This window comes from Marmota flaviventris, chromosome 17 (assembly GCF_047511675.1).
Source record: "Marmota flaviventris isolate mMarFla1 chromosome 17, mMarFla1.hap1, whole genome shotgun sequence".
In the NCBI taxonomy this organism is placed as follows: domain Eukaryota; kingdom Metazoa; phylum Chordata; class Mammalia; order Rodentia; family Sciuridae; genus Marmota; species Marmota flaviventris.
The window spans coordinates 32268113-32294035 of record NC_092514.1 but is presented as its reverse complement, the minus strand read 5'-3'; the positions used below and the strand labels follow the sequence as shown (position 1 = coordinate 32294035).

At 54.3% G+C, this 25923-nt stretch overlaps 1 protein-coding gene across 2 annotated transcripts; it reads left to right on the top strand.

Annotated features, from left to right (window-relative positions):
• On the top strand, window positions 1-25923 carry Doc2b (double C2 domain beta). Of its 2 annotated transcripts, XM_027924455.2 has the most exons (9): window positions 1-496; window positions 9990-10069; window positions 14891-14965; window positions 16602-16711; window positions 16869-16995; window positions 19328-19485; window positions 22977-23058; window positions 23916-24012; window positions 24471-25923. In XM_027924455.2, the coding sequence occupies exons 1-9, from the start codon at window positions 124-126 to the stop codon at window positions 24605-24607; spliced, it is 1239 nt and encodes a 412-aa protein (XP_027780256.2). In that variant the 5' UTR covers window positions 1-123; the 3' UTR covers window positions 24608-25923. The 2 variants fall into 2 exon arrangements, with proteins under 2 accessions (XP_027780256.2, XP_071459301.1); XM_071603200.1 differs by lacking the exon at window positions 23916-24012 and having other exon boundaries at window positions 24471-24577.

The window sequence follows — 25923 nt, the reverse complement described above, 5'->3', positions numbered from 1 at the left end:
GCCGTCCGGGGGCACCCCGGCGATGCCCGCAGCCCCCGCCGCGTCCCGCCGGGCCTGCTGAGCCGCCCCCGGGCCGGGGTAGCGCCGGGCCGGGCCGCGCCCGGGCGGGGCGGCGCTGCCTGTATGACCCTCCGGCGGCGCGGGGAGAAGGCGACCATCAGCATCCAGGAGCATATGGCCATCGACGTGTGTCCCGGCCCTATCCGACCCATCAAGCAGATTTCCGACTACTTCCCCCGCTTCCCGCGGGGCCTGCCCCCGGCCACCGGGCCCCGCGCGGAGGCGCCCCCGGACGCCCCCGCACGTCCGGCCGCGGCTAGCGCGGGCCGCCACAGCCCCTCCGACGGCGCCCGCGACGACGACGAGGATGTGGACCAGCTCTTCGGAGCCTATGGCGCTAGCCCCGGCCCCAGCCCCGGTCCCAGTCCTGCGCGGCCGCCGGCCAAGCCGCCCGAGGATGAGCTGGACGCCGACGGCTACGAGTCGGACGACTGCAGTAAGTTTCCAACTCTCCGACTTCTCGCCCTCTCCCCTCTCCATAGCTGGCGTGACCCCCGCGGGTCTAGCGCGTGTCCTTGGTCCCCTTCTCGTCGCTCTCCCTCTGCCTCCGCGTACATCCTCCGCCCGGCTGGCCACGGCCCCGTTGCCTGCTCGGTGCGCTCTCCGCGCGCCCTGCAGACCCGCTCCCGCACCTCCCCCGACCTGGACGCAAGAGGTGGGAAGTTTGGGGGCGCCCTGCGGGGGTGTGCCATTTATGGGCCCCAGCTCCCGAGAGCCAGCGCCGCGCCCCCTCTCGGCCCTCCCGCCTGGAGACCCGGTGCGGGAGGCGGCTTTTGTTCCCGGGAAGGGCGGAGCTGCGCCCCGGGGAGACACCAGTTGCTGCTGGCCGCGCGGTCGCTCCCTGCCCGCGAGCTAGCTGCCGGCAGCCTGGCAGCCGAGGGTCGAGCTGGAGCAGGTTGGGGAGGAAGCTCGAGGCTGGGGCCGGCCAGACTTCCCCGGTGGGCCCGGCGGCCCGCACAGCGCAGCGGCTTTGCTGATGCGCGCGCCGAGGACCAGGAGGACCGCGGGGCCGCTTGTCCTTTGGAAAAACCTTGGCGGTTCTCCTCCTGCGTTCATGGTCCCCGCCGCCGCTCTCGCCTGGCCTGCGGACCTTTGCCCACCTGTTACACCTGCTTCCCCCCAGGCAGGAAGGACCCCCAGCCCGCGCCCGCTCCTCTCGGGACTGAACCCCAAGGAGCAAGCAAGCGCCAGGGTCCCCGGAGCCGAGGCCCGGCCGGCGGGCGCTCCTGGCGCCTTGTGCTCTCCCTGAGTGTGCCTGCCCGGAGGGATCTTGTACTGTTGGGGAAACCGAGGCGGGAAGATACCGAGATCCCATGCCCAATAGGTTTGCGCGGGGGTGGGGGTGGGGTAGGAACGCAGCGTGAAAGGCCCCCAACCCAGCTGTGGCCCCAGCCAAGTCCCTCAGACCCGGAAAATCGGTTTCAAAACCTCGCCCTTCCGCGGATATGAACCTTGCAGGGCTGGGGGCCCACAAGGGCTTCCCCAGGGCCTGTAGCCCCTCCCCCGCGCAGCAGTGGTAGAATAGGGCTCACACGGGCCTCTGGACTGGGGCCTGGAGATTCTCTGAGCTTAACATGTGCCTCTGGAAGCTGAAGGTGGGGGTTAAGAGTGCCACCGGTATGCAGAGCCCATATCCCCGAACCTGGGGAGGGCCTATCAGCAACATTGGGTCCAAGCCCGACTCTGTAGAGAAACCACCTTGGGTGCACTTTATGGAAGCCATGACCACCTCCCTCTGGGCCTCCAGCATGTTAAGGCCCTGCCCCCAAGAGTGGGACTGGGGAGCAGTCCTCTGCCTCCACTTGCCTGCTGGCTTGGGAAAATTGGGTCGGGAGAGTTTATTGCCTGCAGGGCTGTGCCCTGGATCTGCCCAACCGCAGCCCTGGAACCCTGTGCAAACTCACCTCCTCACTCACTGGCCTCTGCAGAGGCCTGAACCAGGACCCAAGTCAGTTCTTTGCCTGCCCTGGAGCTAAAGCCTAGGAAAATTGTTCCTATTTCCAGTATCTTGGGTGCTGTGCCAAGGGAGTGAGCCAGGTGGGCGGGGCTTCTGCTTGAGCTTCAGGCCACCCTCCTGCTGCCACAGAGGGCCCTCTGGATGACATATAGCCAAGAGTGGAGAAATTTGGTCATTTCTTTAGGCTGTCCCTGAACCCACAGGTGACAAAGGAGCCAGAAAGTAAGTAGCCCAGGCCAGCAGCCGGGTCTCAGTCTATCAACTCAGCACTGGTCTAGCCAGAGGTAGTACAGCAAAGGAGAGGAGGACTGGGTCCCCAGGCCAGAGCACACAGGTGTCCTAGCTAGGGACAGACTCACATGGTTGGGCAGTACAAACAGTCCTGGACACAATTTAGCCAGCTTGAACTGGGAGTTGACCACACCCATATCACCAGAGCTCAAAAGAAGTCTGAGAGAGAGCAGAGCTAAGGAGAAGGGTGTGTGGCTGATCCAGGGTGGCTGGGCTTAGCCTCACCCCCTTTAAGAGCAGCCCAACCTTGGCTTAATTCCCATCAGTGGCTGGGAGCACAGAAATCTTGGCTGCTGTCCTTGGGGAAAAACGTTAGGGAGGCATGACCACCCTCTACCCAGTGCCCCCCGGCAGTGCCCCCTTTGAGCTCTGACAACCAGATCCCTAGAATAAGCCTAAATGATTCAAGCCAGATGGTTCATTACGGCTTTAGCCAGGGTTATGCTATTTGCTGCCCTAATTATTGGATTATCTCTGTTCTGACAAAAAGAAATGAGGGCGGTTGCTGTGTTGTCCAAACTGAGAGAGAAGTGTTGTTTATTGGCTTGGCCTTTGTCCCCCTCTGTAAGCCCATCCTTCCTTAGTCACCTCAAAGAACACACACACAACCCACATGCTCCCAGCAGACCTCATTGAGAAAAGGCAGAGCGCTGGAATGAGAAGCTCCACCCCCTGGCTTCCCTCCCAGGTGTCCTAAGCTGATTACCGGTGTGCTCCCTCCAGATGGGCTGCCTGCCCTCCCATGGCTGCACAGGCTGCCCCTGCCTGAGATGCTGTCCCATCCCATCTCCACCGGCAGAACCCTATTCCGTTATTCAAAGCTGTGGCGACTTAAGTTAGTTGCTTTGGGTTGCAAATCATGGAAAACCAACTCAAAGTGGCTTAAACAAGGAGAACAGCAGAGTCTTGTGGCACCTGGGTGCACTGCTGTAGTGGCTCCTCCACACCATCAGGAGCAACAATACTGTTTTTCCACTTGGCCAGCTCTTTTCCTCTTGGGCTGAAAATCAGGACAGATTTCTATTCCCAAGGATACATGGGTGAGGTTCTAATGATGCAGTCGGTCTCCCATCAGATGAGCAGGATGGCTGCTGTGGGTCCAGGCATCACATACAACAACAAGGTCCTAGATTTGATAAGGATCAGTTTCCTCCCCACATCTGTTAGTTTAAGACTGAGGAAACTTCTCCCAAAAGTTCCTGGAGTGTGAGGGGGAAGTATCAGTATAGCACTTGCCTCCCATGCACGAAGCCCTGGGTTTATCCCCCGAACCACAAAAACAGAAGTTCCCAGGAGACCTGTCCTTTCGTCTCGTTGGCTAAAATTACATCATATGCCCTTGTTTAAACCTGCCTCTATATGATTCACCCTGGGGCTGGCTCAGGTCTGATGCCCCTAGAGGCCTGGAGGAGGGGTGAAGTTGGAAGAGTCAGCCCCAAAGGCTCTCTGTGGCTGGGGGCAGATCCCACTTCCCACTGGATGTGGTTCCCCATCCTTTGAGCCATCCGGGGACCTCTTTTGGCCTCAGCCACATTCTGCCCAGACCTCTTCATATTTAGGCACTATGCTAAGTCATGCCTGTGACATGACCTCTGACCTCAAGGTATTCACGGAAACCAAGACAAATGAGCGGCCCAGCAGCTAGGGACAGGAAGGCAGGAGCCCAAGTAAGAAGCTTTGACTTGCTCAGAGGGCACCCACAGAGAGGGCTCTGCTCTGAGGCTGAGAGGAAGGAGGAAGCAGGCTGGCAGAGTGGAAGAAAGAAAAAGAACAGCTGTGTGCACAGGTGCCGAAGTTTTGGAAGCAAGCCCAGCGGAGGTGCAACAAGAGAGCCAAGTGGCTGGGGCAGAGGGAGAAGACATGATGAGATCAAAGTGGTCATATCACAAAGGGTCTTGAATGCCTCGCCAAGGAAGCTGAACTGAGTTTGGGAGGTGACAGAGAATCTTTGAAGAATTTAAAGCAAAGGAATAAAAAGATTTATAGAAGTCCTAAACTTTTGCTTCTAAGAACCTGGGATTCAGGAATGTTTAACTCATTCCTCTCCCCCTTCCCGCCCCCCCGCATGTGGTGCCTGGCTCAGTGTCTCAGTTTCCCCAAATGGGAAAGCTTTTGACTTAGCCTTAATAATTTTTCTTTTTTTTTAACAGTACTAGGGAATTGGAACCAGGTTCACTTTACAATTGAGCTACATCCCCAGCCATTTTTTTTTTTTTTTTTTTTTTGGAAACAGGGTCTCATTAAGTTACCTAGGCTGACCGGACCTTGCAAACCTCCTGCTTCAGCCTCCCAAGTAGCTGCAGTCACACGCATTCACCACTGCACCTTAATTTTCTATGGTTTTTGACAGTTTTTTTTTTCCATGATTATTTTAGAGGCTAACATTTTTCTTAAAAAAAAAAAAAAAAAAAAGACAGATTTCCTATTCCCAAGGGTGTATGGGTCAGGCAAGTTCAGGTGCAAACCAAGGTCCTAATGAGGCTGTCAGTCTTCACCGAGAAGCCGGGTAATGTTTAGTTTTAGAGGAACCAACCGGGGCTTGAGCTTGATTTTCTCTGAATTAGCCCCATTAAAGCTCTATAATTATCGACAAGCGGGTGACAAATCTCAAAGGCCCATTAGTGACCAACCCTCATTATTTTTCCAGAGATATAAACTTTTGTCGGGGCATGTGATTTGAGTGGCCCCAAGGGCAGGACACAGCAGGATCCTGTGGCTCGCAGAGAAGCACCTTCTCCTGCCCCCAGGACCCTCCTCACCCCTGCCACCACCCAGGGTGTTTGCATCTCAAGCCCTTCACAGGCAGCTGGGAGTCCCCCAGCCCAACAGCAGCCCTGCTTCCTCTTCCTAAGATGTTGGCTAAACAAAGTGGCAAACAAAAATTTTCCAGAAGCTACTAGACTTTAAGATAGAAATTATGGGGGCTGGGGTGGTGGCTCAGTGGTGGAATGCTTTCCTGGCATGTATGAGGCACTGGGTTTGATTCTCAGCATCACATATGAATAAATTAAATAAAGGTCTGTCAACAACTAAAAAAAGAGAGAGAGAAATTATGCAGCCCTGCTGGGCAATACTGGCCAAGCCATTTCCCCTCTCTGAGCCTTAGATCTTCAAATGAAAAAGAAACAGTTTGGACCATATGCCCCCTAAGAGAGCTCTCCCCACTCCAGAATTGTGACTGAGCTTCTACTTATAAACTAGAATTTCTTACAGAACTTTGAGTAGAGTCTGGCAGGGTGGTGCATACTGTAATCCCAGTAACTTGAGAGGCTGAGGCAGGAGGATCGCACATTTAAGGTCAGCCTCTACAACTTACAAGATCCTGTCTCAAAAAAAATGAAAAGGGCTGGGAATGTAGTGGTAGAGGCCCCCTGGGTTCAATCCCTAGTACTAGTACCCAGTTCTGCAAAAAACACCTTTTAGTGGAGTTCAAAGAAGCTCAGCAGCCCACCCTGCCTCCCAGGGATGCATTAGGCATATGGTTCTTTCCCAGGAAGTGGTCATAGGTGTCCAGTTTGGGCAGGACAGCATCTTTAGACAGAGCCGTGGAAGGGGCTCCTTCCTTCCCCTGGAGCTGTGTTCCCAATGGGGAGCAGGCCACCCCTCTCCTTCATCCCTCTCTGGGGTCAGGAAGCAGGTAGCCGTCATGGACTGTGTGTCTATATGTGACACCACACCCAGCCCCACTTCAGTGCCCCCCAGGAGAGCAAGTTGGTGTGAACTGACCTGCGGTGTGGATTGAGCACCTGCTTCTGACCAGTCTTACAGATGTGGCCAAGGCAGGGTCCCTGTCCTGGGGACACTCATGTCTTAAAGAAACAGGTGGACCCAAGCTGAATGGCAGATTGGCTATGGTGCCCCATCAACAGGTCAGAGAACATTACTATAGAAGCACCACGGGCTGGGTGAGTCCTGGGCCTGAAGCTAGTGTTAGTGGTTCCAGGGATGGTGAGTCCACCTCACCCACAGGTGAGAGCCAGGCTACAGGCAGCAGAAGGCCAGATCCAGTTATCACTAAAGCACATTTTCTTTTTTTGGAAAAGGGGACAGGTTATGACAGATTGAACCCAGAGGCACTTAACCACTGAGCCACATCCTCAGCCCATTTTAATTTTTTTTATTTAGAGACAGGATCTCACCCAAGTTGCTTAGGGCCTTGCTAAGTTACTGAGGCTGGCTTTGAATTTGCAATCCTCCTGCCTCAGCCTCCAAGCCGCTGGGATTACAGGCAAGTGCCACTGTGCCTGGCAGCACATTCTTTATGTTAGGCTCTTGGTCTGGACACTGTTCTAACAAGTATTATCAGCTGGTTTCATGGAGGGAACTATTGACAAAGAGAGAGAGCTGTTTGTGTTACAAGAGGCAAGTGCTCTAATAGGGTTTCAGGTTGATACAAAAGGAGGAAGCAGAAAAGTGAAGGATAACCTCACAAAGGACCAAGCTTGGGACCACCAGGTAGAGGGATCGCCTCACATGGCCCCCCCATGTCTGGGCGGTGACAATGACCCACAGACGAATAAGCATCATCATAGCAGTGACTTGGGTTATTTAGAAAAGCTTAAATGACCATTCATATATCCTGTCCCCAAAGGCGGGGTGCCGGGGGACTCGGTGATCCAATTTAGAACGGGTTCCTTCCAGAACGGGTCTCAGAGGGGCAAGCACAGTTATCTAGAAGTCACCTAAATGAATCTGCTCCTGCAGTAATTATCTGCTGAGCACTCGCTGTACCCCAGACGCTGTGTGCCAGGGTTGCTGTCTCCCATCTGTAGATGAGGAAACCGAGGCAGGAAGAGGTCACACAGTAAGGAAGTGCCCCGGCAGGATTTGAACCTGTGGAGTCTGACATCAGAGGTGGCACTCCACACTGCTGCAGGCAAGGACAGAGGCGTGAGCCGTGTGCCTCTCGTGGCTGGGGCCTGGTTAACAAGGCAAATCCAGCTCGTGTCCTGCTCAGAGGAGAAAGGGCAGCTCCACCCATGTGGCCCTTCATTTTCCTGCAGATTCAACAAACCTCTTCCCTGGGCCCCTGCAAGGGCCTAGAAGTCCTCAGACTTCATCTGCAAGGGCCCAGATTGGAAGCATGCTCAGGTTGGAACCGTGTTCCCTTTGCAGGCCATGGTTTGGGGCAGTCTATACAGACAGGTGTGGTCGGCATTGGCCATTGGCCGCAGCTCATCCAGACCAGAGCTGAGAGTCTAGGGAAGCCCCAGCCTGAAGACACGTGGAGCATCACTGCAGCCACTAAGCCCCTACTGGCCAGGTGGCCTGTGTTTGGAGTATCCCCTCCCCCAGCCCCTCTGTGCCACTCCTCAACTCCCACGATCCTTCCTGGCTCAGATGAAGCATCACCTCTTCCAGGAAGCCTTCCCTGATGGCCCCACTTTGCCATGAGGCCCTGTGACCCTCCTCTTGGCTCCTTCCTATGTTCTGACAAGTTCTTTCCACCTGTGCTTTCCTTGGGGGCAGGGACCTGCCTTATAGCTCTCTTGATCCCTAGAGTCTAGCTTATTATAAACACTGGGTTAATAAAGAATGAATGAATAAGACACCAGTTGAGGGGCAGGGGATATAGCTCAGTTGGTAGAGTGCCTGCCTTGCATGCACAGGCCCTGGGTTCAATCCCCGACACTACACACACACACACACACACACACACACACACACAAGCAACATTTGATCAGCCCAGCAGCTTGGGAGCAGGATCAGGGCGTGTGAATGTACATCTTGCTGTCTGGGACCTGCCCCCAAGGTCTGCTGGCCTTCCCGCTGAGAACCTCTTGGGCCTGGAAAGCTACCACTGCTCTGAGTGACTGCTCCAAGGGTGGCAGCTGCACCCAGTTACAGTTGCACCTCTGCCTGGCCCTGGGGAACTGACTTGGGAGCAGCCGCCTAAGGACCAAGGTGGCCCTTTGCAGCCCACCCAGGGTCTCAAAGGGGCCAGAGAGACTGAGCTCCACAGTCCCACTAGTTGCAGTGAGAGGATCAGCTGTCAGCCCAGGGCCTGTAGCTCTCAAAGCCCCATCACCTCTGCCTTGTCACACAATCCTTATGACACTTCACAAGTGAGGGAAACTGAGGCCCCGAGCCCAGGACAGCAGTTGCGCATGGCAGACAGGCTGCTTAGCACAGGTGGGCACCACACTGGGCCAGGGCCAGGCAGCCCAGTGCGGCACAGGCCGGCCCTAGAGAGAGGCAGGCTGTAGGCTGACCCCGCCCTGGGTGTGATTCAGGGTACCATCTAGGGGCAGGGGATGAACCTGGCCTCTCTGAGCCTCAGCTCCTTATCTGAAAAGTGGGAAGAATATTGCCACTTCCCAGGGTTCAGTGGGATGGGAGGATGAAGAAGCATATAATTGGTGATCAGTCGGTGTCTGTGGTCCTTGGGACTGGACTCCTCCATTCCTGGCTATTTGGGGAGGGGGGAATTAGTGGTATGCCTTTTCACTTTTTTAAAATATTTTTTAGTTGTCAATGGGCCTTTATTTTTTTTATTTTTATGTGGTGCCAAGGATCGAACCCAGGGCCTCACACATGCTAGGGGAGCGCTCTACCTCTGAGCCCCAGCCCCAGCCCCGCCTCTCCACTTTTACCTGTTAGCTGGAAGCAGTAGTTTTATTGCTAATGTAGTCTTTCCATTTTCTTTTTGTAAAACTCGAGGGTTATTTTTTCCCAGTGCTTAGGGATGGGACCCAGGGCCTCTTGTATGGTAGGCACTGAGCCCCAGCTCTGTGTATCTGTCTTTATTCAGAAGCATTGTAGACTGGAATGGCGACGCTCATCGCTGTGATTGTGAACATGTGTCTGTGCCCTTAAGGAACCAGCAGCGTGCGCTGCAAATACGCGTAGTTCCTTAATCTCAATACCGAAGCCATTTGGGTAATTTAAAAATGTTATTAATGGTATCCTCGTATCGTTTTACTAAGCTTTGCTATAAAAGTAATACTTTGGTTGCTTTAACTAATTCCAGCCATTTAAAAATGAAAATGAAACAGGGCACAGTGGCACATGCCTGTGATTTCAGTGACTCAGGAAGCAGGGGCAGAAGGATCGCAAGTTCAAGGCCAGCTTGGGCAACTTAACAAGGCCCTGTCTCAAAATTAAAAAGCAAAAAGGACTAGGGATATAGCTCAGTGGCAGAGTGTCCCTGAGTTCAGTCCCCAGTGCAGGGGAGAGCTGTGGGAACAAAAATGATTTTGCTTTTCGGTTTGTACAGCAGCCCTGAAGACAGCGTCGGTGCAGCAAGGATCTGTAAGGGGTAGATAGAGCAGTGCTTGTGCGGGAGGGGTATGGGGGTTTAATTTGTGTAAACCACTGGTGTTCTGTGAAATTGGAGTTGATGGCCACATTCTGTATACCTCCTGAATATTCAGATATCCTCAGAAGGAGCATGAGGAGAGCTCGGTGCAGTGGTGCACACCTATAATCCCAGCAGCTCAGGAGGCTGAGGCAGGAGGATTGCCTCCAGTTCAAAGCCAGCCTCAGCAAATTAGTGATGCCCTAAGCAACTCGGTGGGATCCTGTCTCTAAATAAAATATGAAAAGGGCTGGGGATGTGGCTCAGTGGTTAAGCACCTCGAGGTTCAATAGTGGGTACAAAAAAAAAAAGTGGCTCATTGCGTACAGGAGAGGGCGTCACTTCTCTGAGATGCCAGTGTGTGACCTGTCTCTCTGTTTGCAGCCGTGCTGGGCACGCTGGACTTCAGCCTGCTCTATGACCAGGAGAACAATGCCCTCCACTGCACCATCAGCAAGGCCAAGGTAGGCTCCGGTACCCCAGTGTCCCTGCTCCTGCTGCGGCTTCTGGAGAATGGGCCGAGGCTGGGGAGGCCAGCCCTGCCCCCGTCCTTACTGTCCAGGCTTCACGGTGTCTGTGGGAGCAAATTCTTACTTAACGCATCTCAGCTCCCACTTCCCCCCAAAAAACTCTGCACCATGGGGCATTTGAGGGAAGAAGCAGGAGAAAGGGAGGAGAACGGATATATGGAGGCCCTGGTGGGGCTTTCAGGGGACATGCAGACTGGGAGGACTGTCCAGGAAGGGAGTCAGTAGGGAAGACCTGTCCTGCAGCAAAGGAGGGCGCGAGGGTTGGATCTGATACCACTGGGTCTCCTGGACCCCATGTTCCCGGCTCTGGGGCTTCCTGGGCGGACTCCACTGTCCTGTTCTGAATGCTGCGGGTGCCACCGAAGCAGGCTGACACTCCAGGTAGGGGTTAACCTTTGGCCCTGAACCCAAAAGGTACCCTGGGGCCCAGAGGTCCCCCAGCCAGGCCCTCCAGTGCTCCCTGTGGCTCTGCCCTGGAGCCAGTGTGTGCCACTCTGGGTTCTCAACCATGCTGTTCCCTTCATCCCCCCACATGGCTCCTTTTTGGGAGGAAGGTACCAAAGTTGATGTTCTCTCGCAAGGTAAGGGCCTACGTGGCCGGCAGAGCCCCCCTAACAGGGCTGCCGAGGGGCCTGGGCCGGCCCAGCTCAGAGGGAGGGGCTTCCTGCAGAGCAGCCTGGGCCCAGAGCCCACACCCTGCAGCCCCAACCTGCAGGGGCTCTCTGCCCCTCCCCTCCACCTGCTGACTGACCTTGGCTGCCTGCAGCCTCCCTAGGCTATACCCCAGCCCAGCCTGGGCCACCACCCTTGATCTGCCATGGGCGAACATGAGTATGTCCACATGGAGACCAGGGGCCTGGCCACCTGGGGGCCACCGCTCCATCCCTCACTCTGCCCTCTTGTGGCAACTCCCCAGGCTGCGGCTCAGGGCATGCCCAGACCTACCCTGTAGGAGGAGAGCTGAGCATCTGGTGGCCCTCCAGCCTCGCCAAGGTGGAGGCCAGGCTGCAGGGCCACACAAACCCCTTCTCCTCTCCTTCCCCGCCAGCTTCGTAGAGATGGTCCAGGCTTGGGGACTAGCTGTCAGGCCACTCTTGCCAGAGCCCACTCCTTTTCTTTCCCATCCGTCACTAGAGCTCTTCCCTGCCTCCTCTGCCCAGCTCCAGTGTGTTTTGTGTGTTTTGTGAGTGTGTGCTCGTGTCTGTGTGTGTCTGTTGTGGGTGCACAGATCTAGTTGGAAACTGATGTGTACGCATATAGGTGTCCACGGGGGGCACATTCCTGAAGGCATCAGAGGCTGGGGACAGAAACCCCCAAGCCATGGTAGCCCCCATTCTCCAGTTCTTTCTGTGAGTAAATCCAGCTCTATAGGAAAGGGGTTCAGGCATGGGTAGAGCTGGGGTTCTGGGGTGGAGAGTGGGAGTTCCCCAAATGGGAGCCTCTCAGGGTCTCTGGGGAAGCTGCACCCACTTGACCACACCCACCCTGAGTGAAGGTGAGTCTCTATTCATCTGCAAGGTAGGGCCCCTTCTGCCCCCTGAATGGCTAACGCAGCCCCCAGTGCTCATGTGTGCTCAGGGCCTAACGCTTTCCTGGAGGCTGCACCCACCTGCACACTCACAGGCACACCCAAGCACACGTGGACACAAGGGCACTTGTCCCAGGAGGAGCTGGGGAAACCCCAACAGAACCACAGTCTCGGGAGACTCTGTTCTTTTCTTTCTCCTATTTTTTTGGGGGGTACCCAGGATTGAACCCAGAGATGCTTAACCACTGAACCACATCCCCAGCCCTGTTTTATATTTTATTTAGAGACAGGGTTTTTGCTAAGTTGCTTAAGGCCTCACTAAATTGCTGAGGCTGTCCTTGAACTTACAATCCTCCTGCCTCAGCCTCCGAGTCACTGGGATTACGGGTGTGTGCGCCAGCAGTTGCTGTTTTCTGACTGTGGTAAAATATACAAGTATGAAATTTTCCATCATAACCATTTTTGATGTGTACAGGTCAGGGGTGCTAAGTGATTCATATTGTGGAGCTACATCGACAACATCCATTTCCAGAACGTTTTCATCTTGCAGTACTAAAAGTCTACCCATTCAACAGCTCCCTGGTCCCTCTCCCTGCCACCACCACCAGACTCTTTGTGCCCAGGAGTTTGACTCAGGAGACCTCGTGGGAGTGGACTCCTGCAGGGTTTGTCCTTTTGAGGTGGCTGTTTCACTCTGCCTGATGTCCCTTGGCCCATCATGCATGTTGGAGTCCCTTCCTTCTTAGGGCTGAGGAATACTTGAGCCTTTGCAAGTCCTGAAAGCTCTTCTCCTTGAACACTGGCCGGCAGCCTCTGAGAGGCCCAGGGCCTGGGTTTGGGGGGAAACCCTCTTCTCCAAGCAAGACTCTCCGTGCCAAGAGCCACCGGGGCCTCCCCTCAGCCCCTCACCTGCCTGCCCCTCCCTTAGACTGTGGGGTCAGCTTTTTGTCTTTCGTAGGTAAGCTGGTAGGAGGCCTACCTAAGAGGCCACCCTCTTGCTCCCTGACCTGAAAACCCTTCCTGGACAGGGGTCAGGCTCCGTGGAGAGCAAGATGCACAGAGGGCTAATGAAAGCCCTGCTCCTGCCCAGGTGACTGCAGGAGAAAATTTGAGAAATTTGACCCGATGGAGACATTTTAAGCTACAACAAACAAATGTGTAAGAATTGTAGAAATGTATAGGGACGGAGGAGGTGGCACGTGCCTGTCATTCCAGTGGCTCAGGAGGCTGAGGCAAAAAGATCGAAAGTTCCAGGCCAGCCTCAGCAACTTAGTGAGGCCCTATGCAACTTAGCAAGACCCTGTCTCAAAAATAAAAACTAGAAAGGGCTGGAGAGCCAGGAGCGGTGGCGCACACCTATAATCCCAGCAGCTGGGGAGGCTGAGACAGGAGGATCGCAAGTTCAAAGCCAGCCTCAGTGATGGCAAGGAGCTAAGCAACTCAGGGGGACCCTGTCTCTAAATAAAACACAAAATAAGGCTGGGGATGTGGTCAGTGGTCGAGTGCCCCTGAATTCACTTCCTGGTACCAAAATAAATAAATAAAAATAAGGGCTGAGATGTGGCTCAGTGGTTAAGTACGTCCGGGTTCGATCCCTGGTACCAAAACAAAAGAATTGTAGAAATGTGACAGAAGCCTTCAGCCATGCCCTGGTTGCAGCAGCCCTGCTCAGGCTGGACCACCAGACTCCCCAGAAGAACGCCACACTTGGCTTTGGGCACTCTGTGGGAAAGTGAAAGAGGCCAGGAGTGGGTCTTGAGGGAGCCTGGTGGCTATGGGCACCCACAGAGCCTCCAAGCAAAGCCCCATCCCAGAGTTGGGGCAGTGCAGGGCAGACCTGTGACCCTAGCAACTCTGGGTGCAGCTCAGAGACCCCCATTCCAGCCTTCAGCGGCTTCTCTGGCATCTTCCCAGGGCCTAGCATGTTAGAGAACAGGCAGGCACCAGAGCAGGCCTGCTTCTGTATTGCTCTGACTCAAGGAAGTTGGTTTTTTTTTGTTTTTTTTTTTTTTTTTTTTGGTGGTACTGGGAATTGAACCCAGGGGCGCTTACCCACTGAGCCACACCCCCAGCCCTCTTTATTTTTTATTTTGAGACAGGATCTTGCCACATTACTTAGGGCCTCCTAAGTTGCGGAGGCTGGCTTTGAACTTGCAGTTCTGCCTCAGCCTTCCGTATCTCTTGAATGACAGACCCACGGCACCCAGCTGGAAATCAGAATAATGAAGCCCTTTTACAGACCCTAAAGCAGAGGACACAAAGGAATTCGTCCATTTACCCAACTAATAAGTTGCAAAGGCCAAGATCTGAACTCAGGCCTGTGCGACTCCCAACCTGTGCCCTTTCCCAGTAGCTGACAAACAGTGTGTGGAGCCCCCACTTGGGCCCCGCTCCAAACCAAGTGGTCTGGGCCCGGGAGAGGAGCTTGGGGCTGCCCATGGCCATGGGCCTGACCATGAGCAGTGAGCTGCCTCTCCCCCACCCAGCGGCTTGGCTGCTTCTCTACGTCCCCACGTGACACCCCAGAAGGGGGAAAGATGCAGTTTCCAGAAACAAGCCCCTGCAAGAGGTCAGCTAAGTCCCCATCTGTGGTTCCCTTGGTCGCAGGCTGTGCAAAAGGAACTTAGTTTGCAAAAGGAACTGAAAGCAAAGTTAGTGAGGGGTGCCATCTTGTGGAGGGACCCTCGATGCCTGGGCAGCCTGGGACCTCTGTGGACACCAACTGGCTGTCCCTGCGATAAATCCAGAAAGAAGCTAAGTCTGGTCTCACCAGTCTCCCAGGCCCTGGAGCACTCTCCCACACCCACCGAGGGAGGCGTAAACGGGTAGACAGGGCCATGTGGGTTCAGGGTCAGGGAGGGCAGTCTGTATCGGGGAGCTGTGTTTGAAAAGTGGGGAAAGGAACGTCCAAAAGAGGGAGGGGCCGGATCAAAGTGGGAAGATGAGGCTTGACCAGGGCGAGAGGAGTCACCTGGCCTCCATGAGAGGGAGGATGGAAAGAGAAAGAGGCCCGAGACAGCCGTCCCAGGTCAGGGTGGGGAGGTTGCACTGATGGGCCCTGAGTCAGCCTCCTGCACCCCGTCTCGGGGTGTGGGGTCAGAGGGCTTCTGGGAAGAGGACCAGCAGACCAGGGGACAGGCGATTTCTGCTGGAGGCCCTGGCTGGTCTGTGTCCTCAATGGCCAAGTCATACCCTCTGCTGCTCCCTCTGCTGCTCCCTCTGCTCAGGGCCTGAAACCCATGGACCACAATGGTCTGGCGGACCCCTACGTCAAGCTCCACCTGCTGCCAGGAGCCAGTAAGGTAAGGGGGTTCCTCCCCAGGCCTGCATGCTCTGGCTGGGACACCCAGGGGATCTCAGCCTTGACCTTCACTCAGCACCAGTCAGCCCCACACCCTCCAGCCTCTCCAGGGACTTCAAGAGTCAGCATTACATATTTGGTCGGTGGGGAAAGCACCCCCCACCAGAGAATTTCTGGGACAGTGTTTTCTAAGAAGCCTCAGCTGGAGATGAATATCAAATGCCAAGAGCCCGGAGCAGTGGCGCACGCCTGTAATCCTAGCGCTGGGGGGGGCTGAGGCAGGAGGATCAAGAGTTCAAAGCCAGCCTCAGCAATTTAGTGAGGCCCTGAGCAACTCGGTGAGACCCTGTCTCTAAAATACAAAAAGGGCTGGGGATGTGGCTCAGTGATCGAGTGCCCCCGAGTTCAATTCCAAGTACTATTAAAAAAAAAAAAAATTGTATGCCAAGAAAAGACTCCTTGGCCAATAACATGGTGAAACATTTTCCAACAGGTTTCTTGACTGTAGGACTTGTCAGAGCCTTTAGTACATTAATGGGCTGCTCTGCAGTTCTCCATAAAGGGTACTCAATGGCAGCACCTACCCAATTTATTTGACCCCTGAACTCCTGTTCCCATACTGGATGCCACAGCAGGCAGATGGAAGCACAGAGGGCGTGGGGGCACTATTGCAGAGTGGCCAGGCCACCCCCGGGGAGAGGATGGGTTCTAGACAGAAAGAAAGCCCGAGCAAAGGCACGGAGGAGGGGGCTTCAGGGATGCGCCAGAAGGAGCCGATCCAGCTCCGCGGCCAGGTTCCTTCCCGCAGGACCAGTCCCTACCAGGGGACTGAAGGTGGAGTCCCCCTCACCTGAGCCTCCTGTCCCTGCTACAGAAGATTGCCACAAACTTAGGGGCTCAAAGCAACACACATCTGTTATGTCACCACTCTGTGGCTGGACACCTGGCAGGGGTCTCAATGGGCTAAAAGTCAAGGCATCAGAGAGCCGCATTCCTTTTGGAGCCCTAGAGAAAAGTCTGCTTCCCAGCCCTTTCCAGCTACCAGAAGCCACCCACACCCACGTTCCTTGGCTCTTGAGTCCATTCTCAGTCACCTCTCCTTCGGAGGCTCTGTCTTGGCCCCTCTTCTGAATTTTTTTTTTTTTTTTTTTTTGGTGATACTGGGAATTGAACCCACAGAGCTACATCTCATATCCCATCCCTTTTAGTTTCATTTTTCAGACAGGATCTCCCTAAATTGCTAAGACTGGCCTCCAGCTTGTAATCCTCCTGCCTCAGCCTCCCAGGTTGTTGCTGGGATTTTAGGCATGTGCCACACACCAGCCTCTTTCTGCTTTTAAGGACCTCCTCCCATCACAAGGGACCACCCAGATAACCTAGGATAATCTCCCTGGTTGGGTCTTTTTTTCGCATATGCTAAGCAAGCGTCCTACCACCGAACCACCCTCAGACAGCCCTATTTTGAAGTCCACTAATTAACAGTCTCAGTTCTGTCAGCCACCTCTGTTCACCTTTTGTGTGTCAGACAGCATGTCCACAGGGTCCCTTGGGATTAGGCCAGGGCCATCTTTGGGGCCATTATTCTGCCTCTGGCACTCCTTCAGTGCTAATAAGATCATTTTTTCCCCTTTCTCCAGGCAAATAAGCTCAGAACCAAAACTCTGCGCAACACTTTGAACCCCACGTGGAACGAGACCCTCACTTACTACGGGATCACAGACGAGGACATGATCCGCAAGACCCTGCGGTGGGTGAGGGCCTGGGGTGCCTGCTCCCCGATGCCCCATCCCCGGGGACCGCCTTGCCCATGCACAGCCCCACCCTTGACAAATCCCCATTGACCCCGGAAGCAGACTGGGGGTGCACAGTGCGTCTGAGGTGCTGGCTGTGCCCATTGCCTCCAGGATCTCTGTGTGTGACGAGGACAAATTCCGCCACAACGAGTTCATCGGGGAGACTCGAGTGCCCTTGAAGAAGCTGAAAGCCAACCACACCAAGACGTTCAGCATCTGCCTAGAGAAGCAGCTGCCGGTGAGTGGGCCTCGGGCGCCCCCCAGCTACCACGCTCTGCCCACCCATCCAGCGCCCTCTGTGCTGGAGCTCGGGGCCAGGAGGATTTACTAAGCACCTACTATGCACCCCACATGGTTGTAGGTGCCTGGGAGATGGGCATTACGTCCTGTCTGTTGTAGGCACCGGGCGAGGCTAATGAGTAGAGCAGAGAGAGCAAGGGAAGTGGGCAGTCCCAGGAGCTGAGATGGCAGGGGAGCTGGGAAGGACGTGGGCACACAGGAGGATGTGAAGCACAGGCCTTGCGTCTGGTGACATATTATCAGGCTCACTGCCTCCTGGGCTCAAAATGGCAGGAAGAATTGGGAGGAGACAGTGAGAGCCAGAGACCCATGAGATGAGCAGGCCCAGGGCGGGGTGGGCTGAGAGGCTTGCTTCCAGACTGGCACCAGCAGCCGGGCCCTCGGGCAGGCGAGGACAGGGGCAGTGCTGGTGTTCTGGGCTTGAGCAACTGGACAGATGAGGTGGCTGTTAACTAGGAGCAGCTGGGGCGATGTGGGCTCAGGCGCTCAATTGGACCGTGTTAGTCTTGAAGTGTCTGTGAGATCCCCAGAGGAGACAGCAGATAATTTTTTCCTAGAAATTGCAATTGTTTGCAAACAGTGTCAGAACAGATTTTGCCCTTCGGCCGCCTCCGGCAGCTGAGCCCTGCAAGTGTCTTGGTCTCTGTCTCTCTGCGCGCTCCCCCGCCCCCAGCCTCCTCTGCACCCCAGTCAGAGGGCTGGAGGGGTCGGCAGGAGTCCCCAGTGTCCTAGGGCCAAGAGAAACACTGGGTCCTCTGCGGCCCAGTGTTCAGGACACCAGAGAGTGGCTCAGCGTCCCCCCAGAGCCCCTGTGCTAGAGGAAAGGGAGGGAGGATGTGGATTCCCAGCGAGCTCAGCCCAAGCCAAGCCCCGGGAACCAGTCAACTGCAGCCCGAGCTCCCGCTGAAGCCCGTCCCATCTTTTTGCATAACCTGATCAAGTTTTATTCCCTTGTCACCTTCTCTCCCACTCACAGACGTTCGTGTGATGGATCTGACCTTTTCTATTTTATTATTAGTCACTAACCACAGGTAACCCAGTTTTTCCAGATGATCTGCATCATTGAGTGGGGCTCTGTGGTCTCCCGCAGCAGCTGTGCACCCTCCCGAGTTCTGATCATTCGCATCAGCGACTGTGTGGGCGTGGACGTGTGTGCACGTGTGAATTGTGTGTAACCGTGTGTCTGTGTGGATGTTCGTAAGTGCCTGTGTGTGTGCACATAGATGCACAAGCACGTGTGTGTGTGTGTGTGTGTGTGTGTGCGCGCGCGCGCGCGCCCCAGGCTTGGTCCAGGCCTTGCTGAGTCTTGCTTGAATTTTCTAGAAGCTTTTTTGATCAGTTTGGGGTCACACAGTGGCCACCACTCGGCAGTTGGGATAACCTTTGTCTAAGTAAAGACGCACGTTGGTGGTGCATTTTAGATTTTACCATCTGTATACATTCTTTGTTCTAAGTAAATACGGAATCAGATCCAGTCTATTGGTCTTCATATGAAACAACCCAAATATAATATCCTGTGCCTGAAAAAAAATAGCAGAAAATGTCTGTTCATAGGTACCAATTCATTTTCACATGTCACACCAATGCCCTCCGTCCCTGTGACAGTTAAATCTCCCTCAGTCTGAGCCATTGGTACCGATGGCCTGAGCGCTGGGTTGAGAAGTTTCAGTTCTGGGAAGGTTTGGCCATGGACCCGTGGGAACTGCTGCATCTGTCTACAGAGCACAGTTCTGAGCACAGGCCAGGCCTGCAGGATAGGAGCCGGGCAGAGTCCTGAGAAAGGCCTCTGGGGCATGTAGGGCTCAGCTGGTGGGCAGAGGGCAGAGGGCAGAAGAGAGGCGGTTCCTGGTGAGCAGCAGAGGGGAAAAAATGCACAGTCTTGTCTCGGGGATAAGAAATGGAGAAGCCGGTGGGGGTGGGCAGATGAGATGGAGAGTCAGGAAGGTTGGGTCTGACCCCAGAGACAGGCACGGGCACTGCTGAGGTCCCCCAGCATCCTGAGAGGCTGCAGGAAGCAGCCCAGGTCTTCTAAGGTCAGGGGACCCCTTGTTTTCTAGCCAGCTTCCTGTGGCCTGGACAGACCCTTTGGCTTTTCTCTAAGACCCTTCGGGAGGGGAGAGATGAGCAGAAAGGCCAGAGAGGACATGGCTGTGACCACTGGGCAGCACCCCTGCAGGTGGACAGACAGAGGAAGTGAGGGGCCCCGGATGGCCTCAGTGGCAGGAGGTGGGAGCTGGCAAGGACAGCCCAGTGACTTCCCTGCCCAACAGGTGGACAAGACGGAGGACAAGTCCCTGGAGGAGCGAGGCCGCATCCTCATCTCCCTTAAGTACAGCTCACAGAAGCAGGGCCTGCTGGTGGGCATCGTGCGCTGCGCACACCTGGCTGCCATGGACGCCAACGGCTACTCAGACCCCTATGTGAAAACGTGAGTGTGCGGCATTGGCCTCCTTCCCCTCCTCGCCCCAGGGATGGGAAGCCCGCGTGGCCAGATGTGGCCCAGCATGCGGCACCTGGGGAGCCTGGAAGGACAGTGGGCATTGCTGCATGTGTCTACAGGGCCGGGTCGTCCTGTGTGCTCCTTTGGCAACTTGGGAGGTGAGTGTGGCCAGCCCGTTTCACAGGTGGAGAAACTGAGACCCAGAAAAGCTGGAGTGGCTTCCCAGGATCACACTGAGAATAGTTATCTCCTAATGCCATAGTCAGGCCTCTCTTGTGACTCTGGGGCCCAGAGTCATGAGCAGGTTGGCGACCACCTTCGCTGCTTGGGGCTCTTCACAAACAGAGACTGTAGTCTGAGTTCTTAGGCAGACTGTCCTGAAAGGAGGTGAGGGTGCCCAGGGGGCAAAGAGGGGACACTGAGGAGGCCCAGGAACTGAGGCTATGGGCACAGCTTGGCCCCACAGGGAGATCAGCGCTTCTCTTGGCACAGCCCTGGGACACCATGCCCATTGGCCACTGTCAGATTTCTGTCAGTTTTTAAATCATGTCAAAAATCATGCAGCCTTTTTAGAGAGCAGCTGGAAGTTCCTCAAAAGTTAAGCCCAGAGCTGCCACATGACCCAGAAGTTTCCCTTCTAGGTTTACACCAGAGAGCACGGAAAACACGCCACACAGAACCGTGTCTATGAATATTCATAATGGCATTATTCATAATAGCTAAAAGTAGAAGTACCCCAAATGTCCCCATCTACTGATGAACAGATAAATAAAATGTGGTTTTAGCCATACAATGGAATACTACTCCACACTGAAAGTAATAAAGTACAAGTTGAACATCCCTAATCCAAAAATCAGAAATCTAAAATCTGCCAGATGTGGTGACACACATCTGTAATCCCAGAAACTGGGGAGGCTGAGGCAGGAGGATGGCAAGTTCGAGGCCAGGCTCAGCAACTTAGTGAGGCCCTTAGCAATTTAGTGAAACCCTGTCTCAAAATAAAAAAGAAGGGCTGGGATTGTGGCTCAGCGGTAGAGCGCTCGCCTCGCACGGGCGGGACCCAGTTTCGATCCTCAGCACCACATTAAAAATAAATAAATATAGGCATTGTGTTGTGTCCATCTACACCTAAAAAATAAATATTAAAAAAAGAAAAAGGGGGGCTGGGGATGTGGCTCAAGCGGTAGCGCGTTCGCCTGGCATGCATGCGGCCCGGGTTTGATCCTTAGCACCACATACAAACAAAGATGTTGTGTCCGCCGAAAACTAAAAAATAAATATTAAAATTCTCTCTCTAAAAAAAAATTAAATTAAAAAAGGAAAAATGTTTGAGGATACAACTCAGTGGTTAAGCATACCCAGATTCAATCCCCAGTAACCTCCATCCAAAAAAAAGTGCCAAAATCTGAAATTTTTATTAATTAAGTATTAATATGGCACTACAAGTAGCCCACATGATGTGGATTACAGTCAAATACAGTCAGATATTGTATAAAATTACCTTCAGGCTACATATATAATAAGGAATCTATGAAATATAAATAAATTTTGTGTTTAAACTTGGATCCCATCCTCAAGATATCTCATTATGTATATACAGATATTTCAAAGTCCAATCAAAATACAAAACACCCTGTTCCAAGCATTCTGAATAATAGTCAACCTGTGCTGTTCAGTCCTTCAATGTGGACAGGACTTGACGACACTGTGCTAAATAGAAGAAGGCAGACAGAAAAGGTGACAAACTGCATAATTCCACTTACCTGGAAGTCCAGAATAGACAAATACGAACAAGCAGAAAGCAGGTGAGCAACCTGGGCACACCTGTAACCCCAGCCAGCAACTCAGGGGGCTGAGGAAGGAGGATTGTAAGTTCAAGGCCAGCCTCGGCAACTTAGTGAAACTCTGTCTCAAAATAAAAAGGACTGGGGATGTGGCTCAGTGGTAAAATGTCCCTGGGTTCAATTCCCAGTACCAACAAAGAAACAAAGAAGAGCAGAGGCCCAGGGCCGTGGGCAGGGAAGTCAGGATAAAATGAGGAGCAACTGCAGAAGACACTGGGCTTCTCTTAGGGGTGATGCAAATGTTCAACAAGTGCTTGTGATGGTTGTGCATTTCTTGAATATACTAAGAACCATTGGTTGTAGACTTTTAAAGGGTGCATTCTTCAGTATGTGAATTATATTTCAATAAAGCATTGACTGGGATTAAGCAACTGGATCACCCACAGCTCTAGGAGCAGAGCTCATACATAGAAGGGGACAGCTACATTGTTGAAAAAGCTCAGGCTCCCAGAAAATGGTACTGAGCACTACCACTTGAAAACCAGCAAATTGGGCCCTGGCCTCAAAAAAAAAATAGCAGAACAATGTATTCAGGTGGATTAGAGACCTCAGTGTGAGAGGAAACTGCAATTGTTAGAAGACCACCAGAAGACTTTCTTGGTATCAAAAATGGAACCCAGGGGGGCTAACCACTGAGCCACATCCCAGCTCTTTTTATATTTTATTTAAAGACAGGGTCTCGCTAAATTGCTTAGGGCTTCGCTAAATTGCCAAGGCTGGCTTTGAACTCTCCATCCTCCTGCCTCAGCCTCCTGAGCTGCTAAGAGCATGCGCCACCCGGCCCAGCCCAGCAGGCTGTCTTTATGACATTGGAGAGAAAGCTGGCAATGTCCAAGACAATTGGAAAATGTGTGTTCCTGTTGGCCACCTTATCTTCCTTCCAGATTTCTGTCCTGGACATCCACGTGCAGGTAGAAAGCTGTTTGTGGCAGAGTCATTTGCAATAGCTATAAACTAGAAATAGCCAAACCTTTGTCAGCAGAATAGATTAATAGAATGTTCCCGGTGAGCAAAACGAAGTGCCGTGCTGTTGAAATGAACAGATCGGCGCTAGATGAATCAACACGGTCAGCTGCCCAAAACGTGCTGAGCCAAAAGCCAACCACACGACTGTGCATGCGACGCGGCACTGTTTATGTAGTTGGCTCTCCATATCCGTGGGTTCCGCATCCGTGGATCGAAAATGCTATTTGAAGGAAAAACTGCAACCCCCTGGGCTTCTTTACCTGGCACTTTCCCTTAAGCAATAGGGTGTAGCAATTTTTTTTTTTCTTGTGGGGTTAGGGATCGAACCCAGACCCTTGTGCACGCAAGGCAAGCACTCTACCAACTGAGCTCTATCCCCAGCCCAGTGTGCAACACCTCTTTACACGGCACTAGGTATTGTAAGGAATCAATAGTGACAGAGTAAAGAGAGGGTGTGCATGGCTGGTGTGCAAATACTAGGTTTTTTTAATCTATCTACCTACCTACCTATCTATCTATTTATGAGTGTTTGGAATTGAACCCGGGTGCTCTACCAAGGGGTCCAGTGATCCCTCCCCAGGGACAAAAAGCTCTGCCAAACCCTGCTGGCTTGATCTGCATCCCACGGCCCCTCCCCATCTCCTATCCTTCCCTTGGATATAATTCCAGATACCTGAAGCCAGATGTGGACAAGAAGTCCAAACATAAGACAGCCGTGAAGAAGAAGACCCTGAACCCAGAGTTCAATGAGGTATGAGGGCCTGCTGGAGCCTCAGGAAGGGCACCCCTCCCCTGGAGTGGGTGGGTCTGAGGGGGCTGGGTTCTTAAAGAGCCATGGCAGGAGCCGGAGAGTAGCGGGAGAAGGAGGGTGGGAGCCCCGGCTGTGGGAGGGGGGTTGAAGCGCCCGCTGGCCGGGCTGTACCCGGACGCAGTGACACAGATGGGGAATTGCTGGAAACCTCTTCAGAGGATTCAACTGATGGAACTGCAGCCATGTTGGATGTAGGGGTGGAAAGAGGGAAGCTTTGAGGGGACTCCTGGGTTCCTAGCTAGGAGACAGGTGCAGGGAGAGGGATATGAAGATGATCGGGAGAAGCTTTGGGTGGGGCATGAGGATTCAAGATGCCCTATGACCTTGGTTGGGGCGGGGATACCAGGTGGATAACTAGGTCCTCAGCACAGGGGGTGGGTACAGCTGGTGACAAATCTAAGGGGGTCCCCCACCAGTGAGAGGCATCATAGAGGCCCTCAGGCAGAGCCTGAGCCATACCGGGGATTCAGGGCAGGCAGAAGAGGCTGAGGAGCTGCTTCCAGAGAGGAGGGGATACCAGATTTGGAAGGTCCCAAAAGCTAGCAGCAGAGAATGTTCCTCAAAGGCAGGCCTTGTCAGCAAGGCCAGCCTGGGTAAAGACAAAGATGACAAGGGCTCCTTCTGTGCACTGAGGTGGGGTCAGGGGGCCTGCAGGCATCTGGAGAGAATAGCTTCAGAACCGAAGGGCAGGTGGGGGCACACCCAACCCTCCTGCTCCCTCCTCCATGCCCTTACCCCATCCCAAACCCTTCCTGGCCATGTGGCCTTGGCCCTGATACTCCCCTTCTGGCCAGCAGGAGTTCTGTTATGAGATTAAGCATGGGGACCTGGCCAAAAAGACTCTGGAGGTCACCGTTTGGGATTATGACATTGGAAAATCCAACGATTTCATTGGTAAGAAGAGGGTGCGATGGGAATGTTGTTGAGTCAATTGCTCATCCTGGGTTTGGACAATGGCAGTGGCTCTGAATCAGGCAACAGCCCCTCCTCACTGGCCTCTGGATAAAGCTGGGGCTGTGGACCACTTGTCCCCAATGTATGGAGCCTCAGATATTATTCAGCCTGTCCCCAGAGAACAGGCAACGGGCCCAGAGAGGGAAAGAGCCCTGGGAGGGCCACAGAGCAGTCTTTGAGGGAGCTGGGACAATGCTGGTCAGCAGCTGAGGGTGGACTGTGAGTCCACTTGGCCCCTGGCTCCTGGTGGCTATGACAACTGTGCACAGTGCCATTCTCTCCCTTTTCTGGTTCCCATTCCTTGCCCCTCCGAGCACAGAATCTGGAAGGGAACCCAAGGGCCCCCAGGGAGTCAGGTGATCACCGAGTCCCTGGCCGCCCCTCTGACCCCCCTGCAGGTGGTGTGGTTCTAGGCATCAATGCCAAAGGCGAGCGCCTGAAGCACTGGTTTGACTGCCTGAAGAACAAGGACAAGCGGATCGAGCGCTGGCACACGCTCACCAACGAACTCCCGGGGGCAGTGCTCAGCGACTGACTGCCCCTCCTGCTGCCATCTGCCCCTGCCACCTGGGCCCCACACACAGGCCTGGCCCTGGGCTTCCTCACATGCCACCAAGGGCTGTGGCTCCCACACTGGGCAAGATCCAGGATGCCTGCTTGGACACACGGCCACTACAGCCCCGACTTGGAGGACACAGAGGGAGCACCTCGCCACTCCAAGGGGCAGGGAGGATGGACCCTGGAAACCAGGGAGGACTGGGCCTGCTTTCAGCCCCCTGGGGCCCTGGAGGGCTGGCGGTGGGAGAAGGCCTGGGCCTCAGCACCTGCTAGGGTAAGGGGACAGGGCCACCCAGGGGCGAGGGTCCTTCAGAGGTCAACAGTAAGGCACAGGCTGAGAGTTCAGAGGTGAGGGACGCTCTAAGCAGAGCCAAAGAGAGCAGAGGAGGGAGATTGCCACCACATGCGTTCCTCTCCAGCATCAAGGGGCAGGTGGAGATAGTCCGTGAGCAGAGTCCCAGAGACTCCGAGAATGAACAGGGGCACATTGGCAGGTGCTTCACCCACTGGTCTGTAAGGTACTGGGGGTGAGACGTGAGGCCTGTCTTCCAGGAGCTCCCCCGTCTAGTCAGGGAGCTGGACACAAACCATTACAACAGAGGGTTAAGGAATGCCAAGACCGGCCCAGCCTGTGCACAAGTGCGGGGAGGGCAGGGTGGGCTTCCTGGAGGAGGCAGTGCCTCAGCAAAGCCTTTAAGGGTGAGTGGGCCTTTTGAGGCAGAAATTAAGGGCCGTCCAGGCAGGGAGAGTGATTTGCAAAGGCTGGGAGAGGAGTAGAAGGTGATGGGACCAGGCAGCCATGTGGACCCTGGAGTTTGGTAGGTTGGACAGGAGCTGGGCTTATGGCAGGTGGTGGGAAGTGGCGGAAGCACCATGGCTTTGGCTCAGAGTGGTGTCCAGTCCTCAGACCCAGCTCTCCCACCCTGACCTCTTCTCCTGAGGGACCTCAAAGATGGACCATGCCCCTGGTTCTTTCCACCATGGGTCCAGTTAGCCACAGAGGAGAAGAAGGTCCCTCACACATAAAAAGAAGCAACATTCCTCCTGTCCTCTTCCCTCTCCCCTCCCCGCTGGGTTCAAGCTGGGTATTGGGGCTCCTCATGGTTGCTCATGATATCCCGGTCCTACCATAGCAATGATGTCCCTTTCAAGGGTACTCTGTGTAGGCCTATGGGACTGGCTGTGTCCTCCAGGAGCTGAGAGACTGTGCCAGTCTTACTCTCCAAGAAGGGGTTTAAGAGCATCTCAATCCTGGGGCCTTCAGGAATGCTGGATAAACAAATGCAAAGCCAA

Excerpts from the sequence above, each read along its gene's own strand:
- Doc2b (XM_027924455.2), top strand. The coding sequence starts at position 124 with ATGACCCTCCGGCGGCGCGGGGAGAAGGCGACCATCAGCATCCAGGAG. Across the intron at positions 497-9,989 it reads CTACGAGTCGGACGACTGCA|CCGTGCTGGGCACGCTGGAC; the intron begins GTAAGTTTCCAA and ends CTCTGTTTGCAG. Across the intron at positions 19,486-22,976 it reads TCAGACCCCTATGTGAAAAC|ATACCTGAAGCCAGATGTGG; the intron begins GTGAGTGTGCGG and ends ATATAATTCCAG.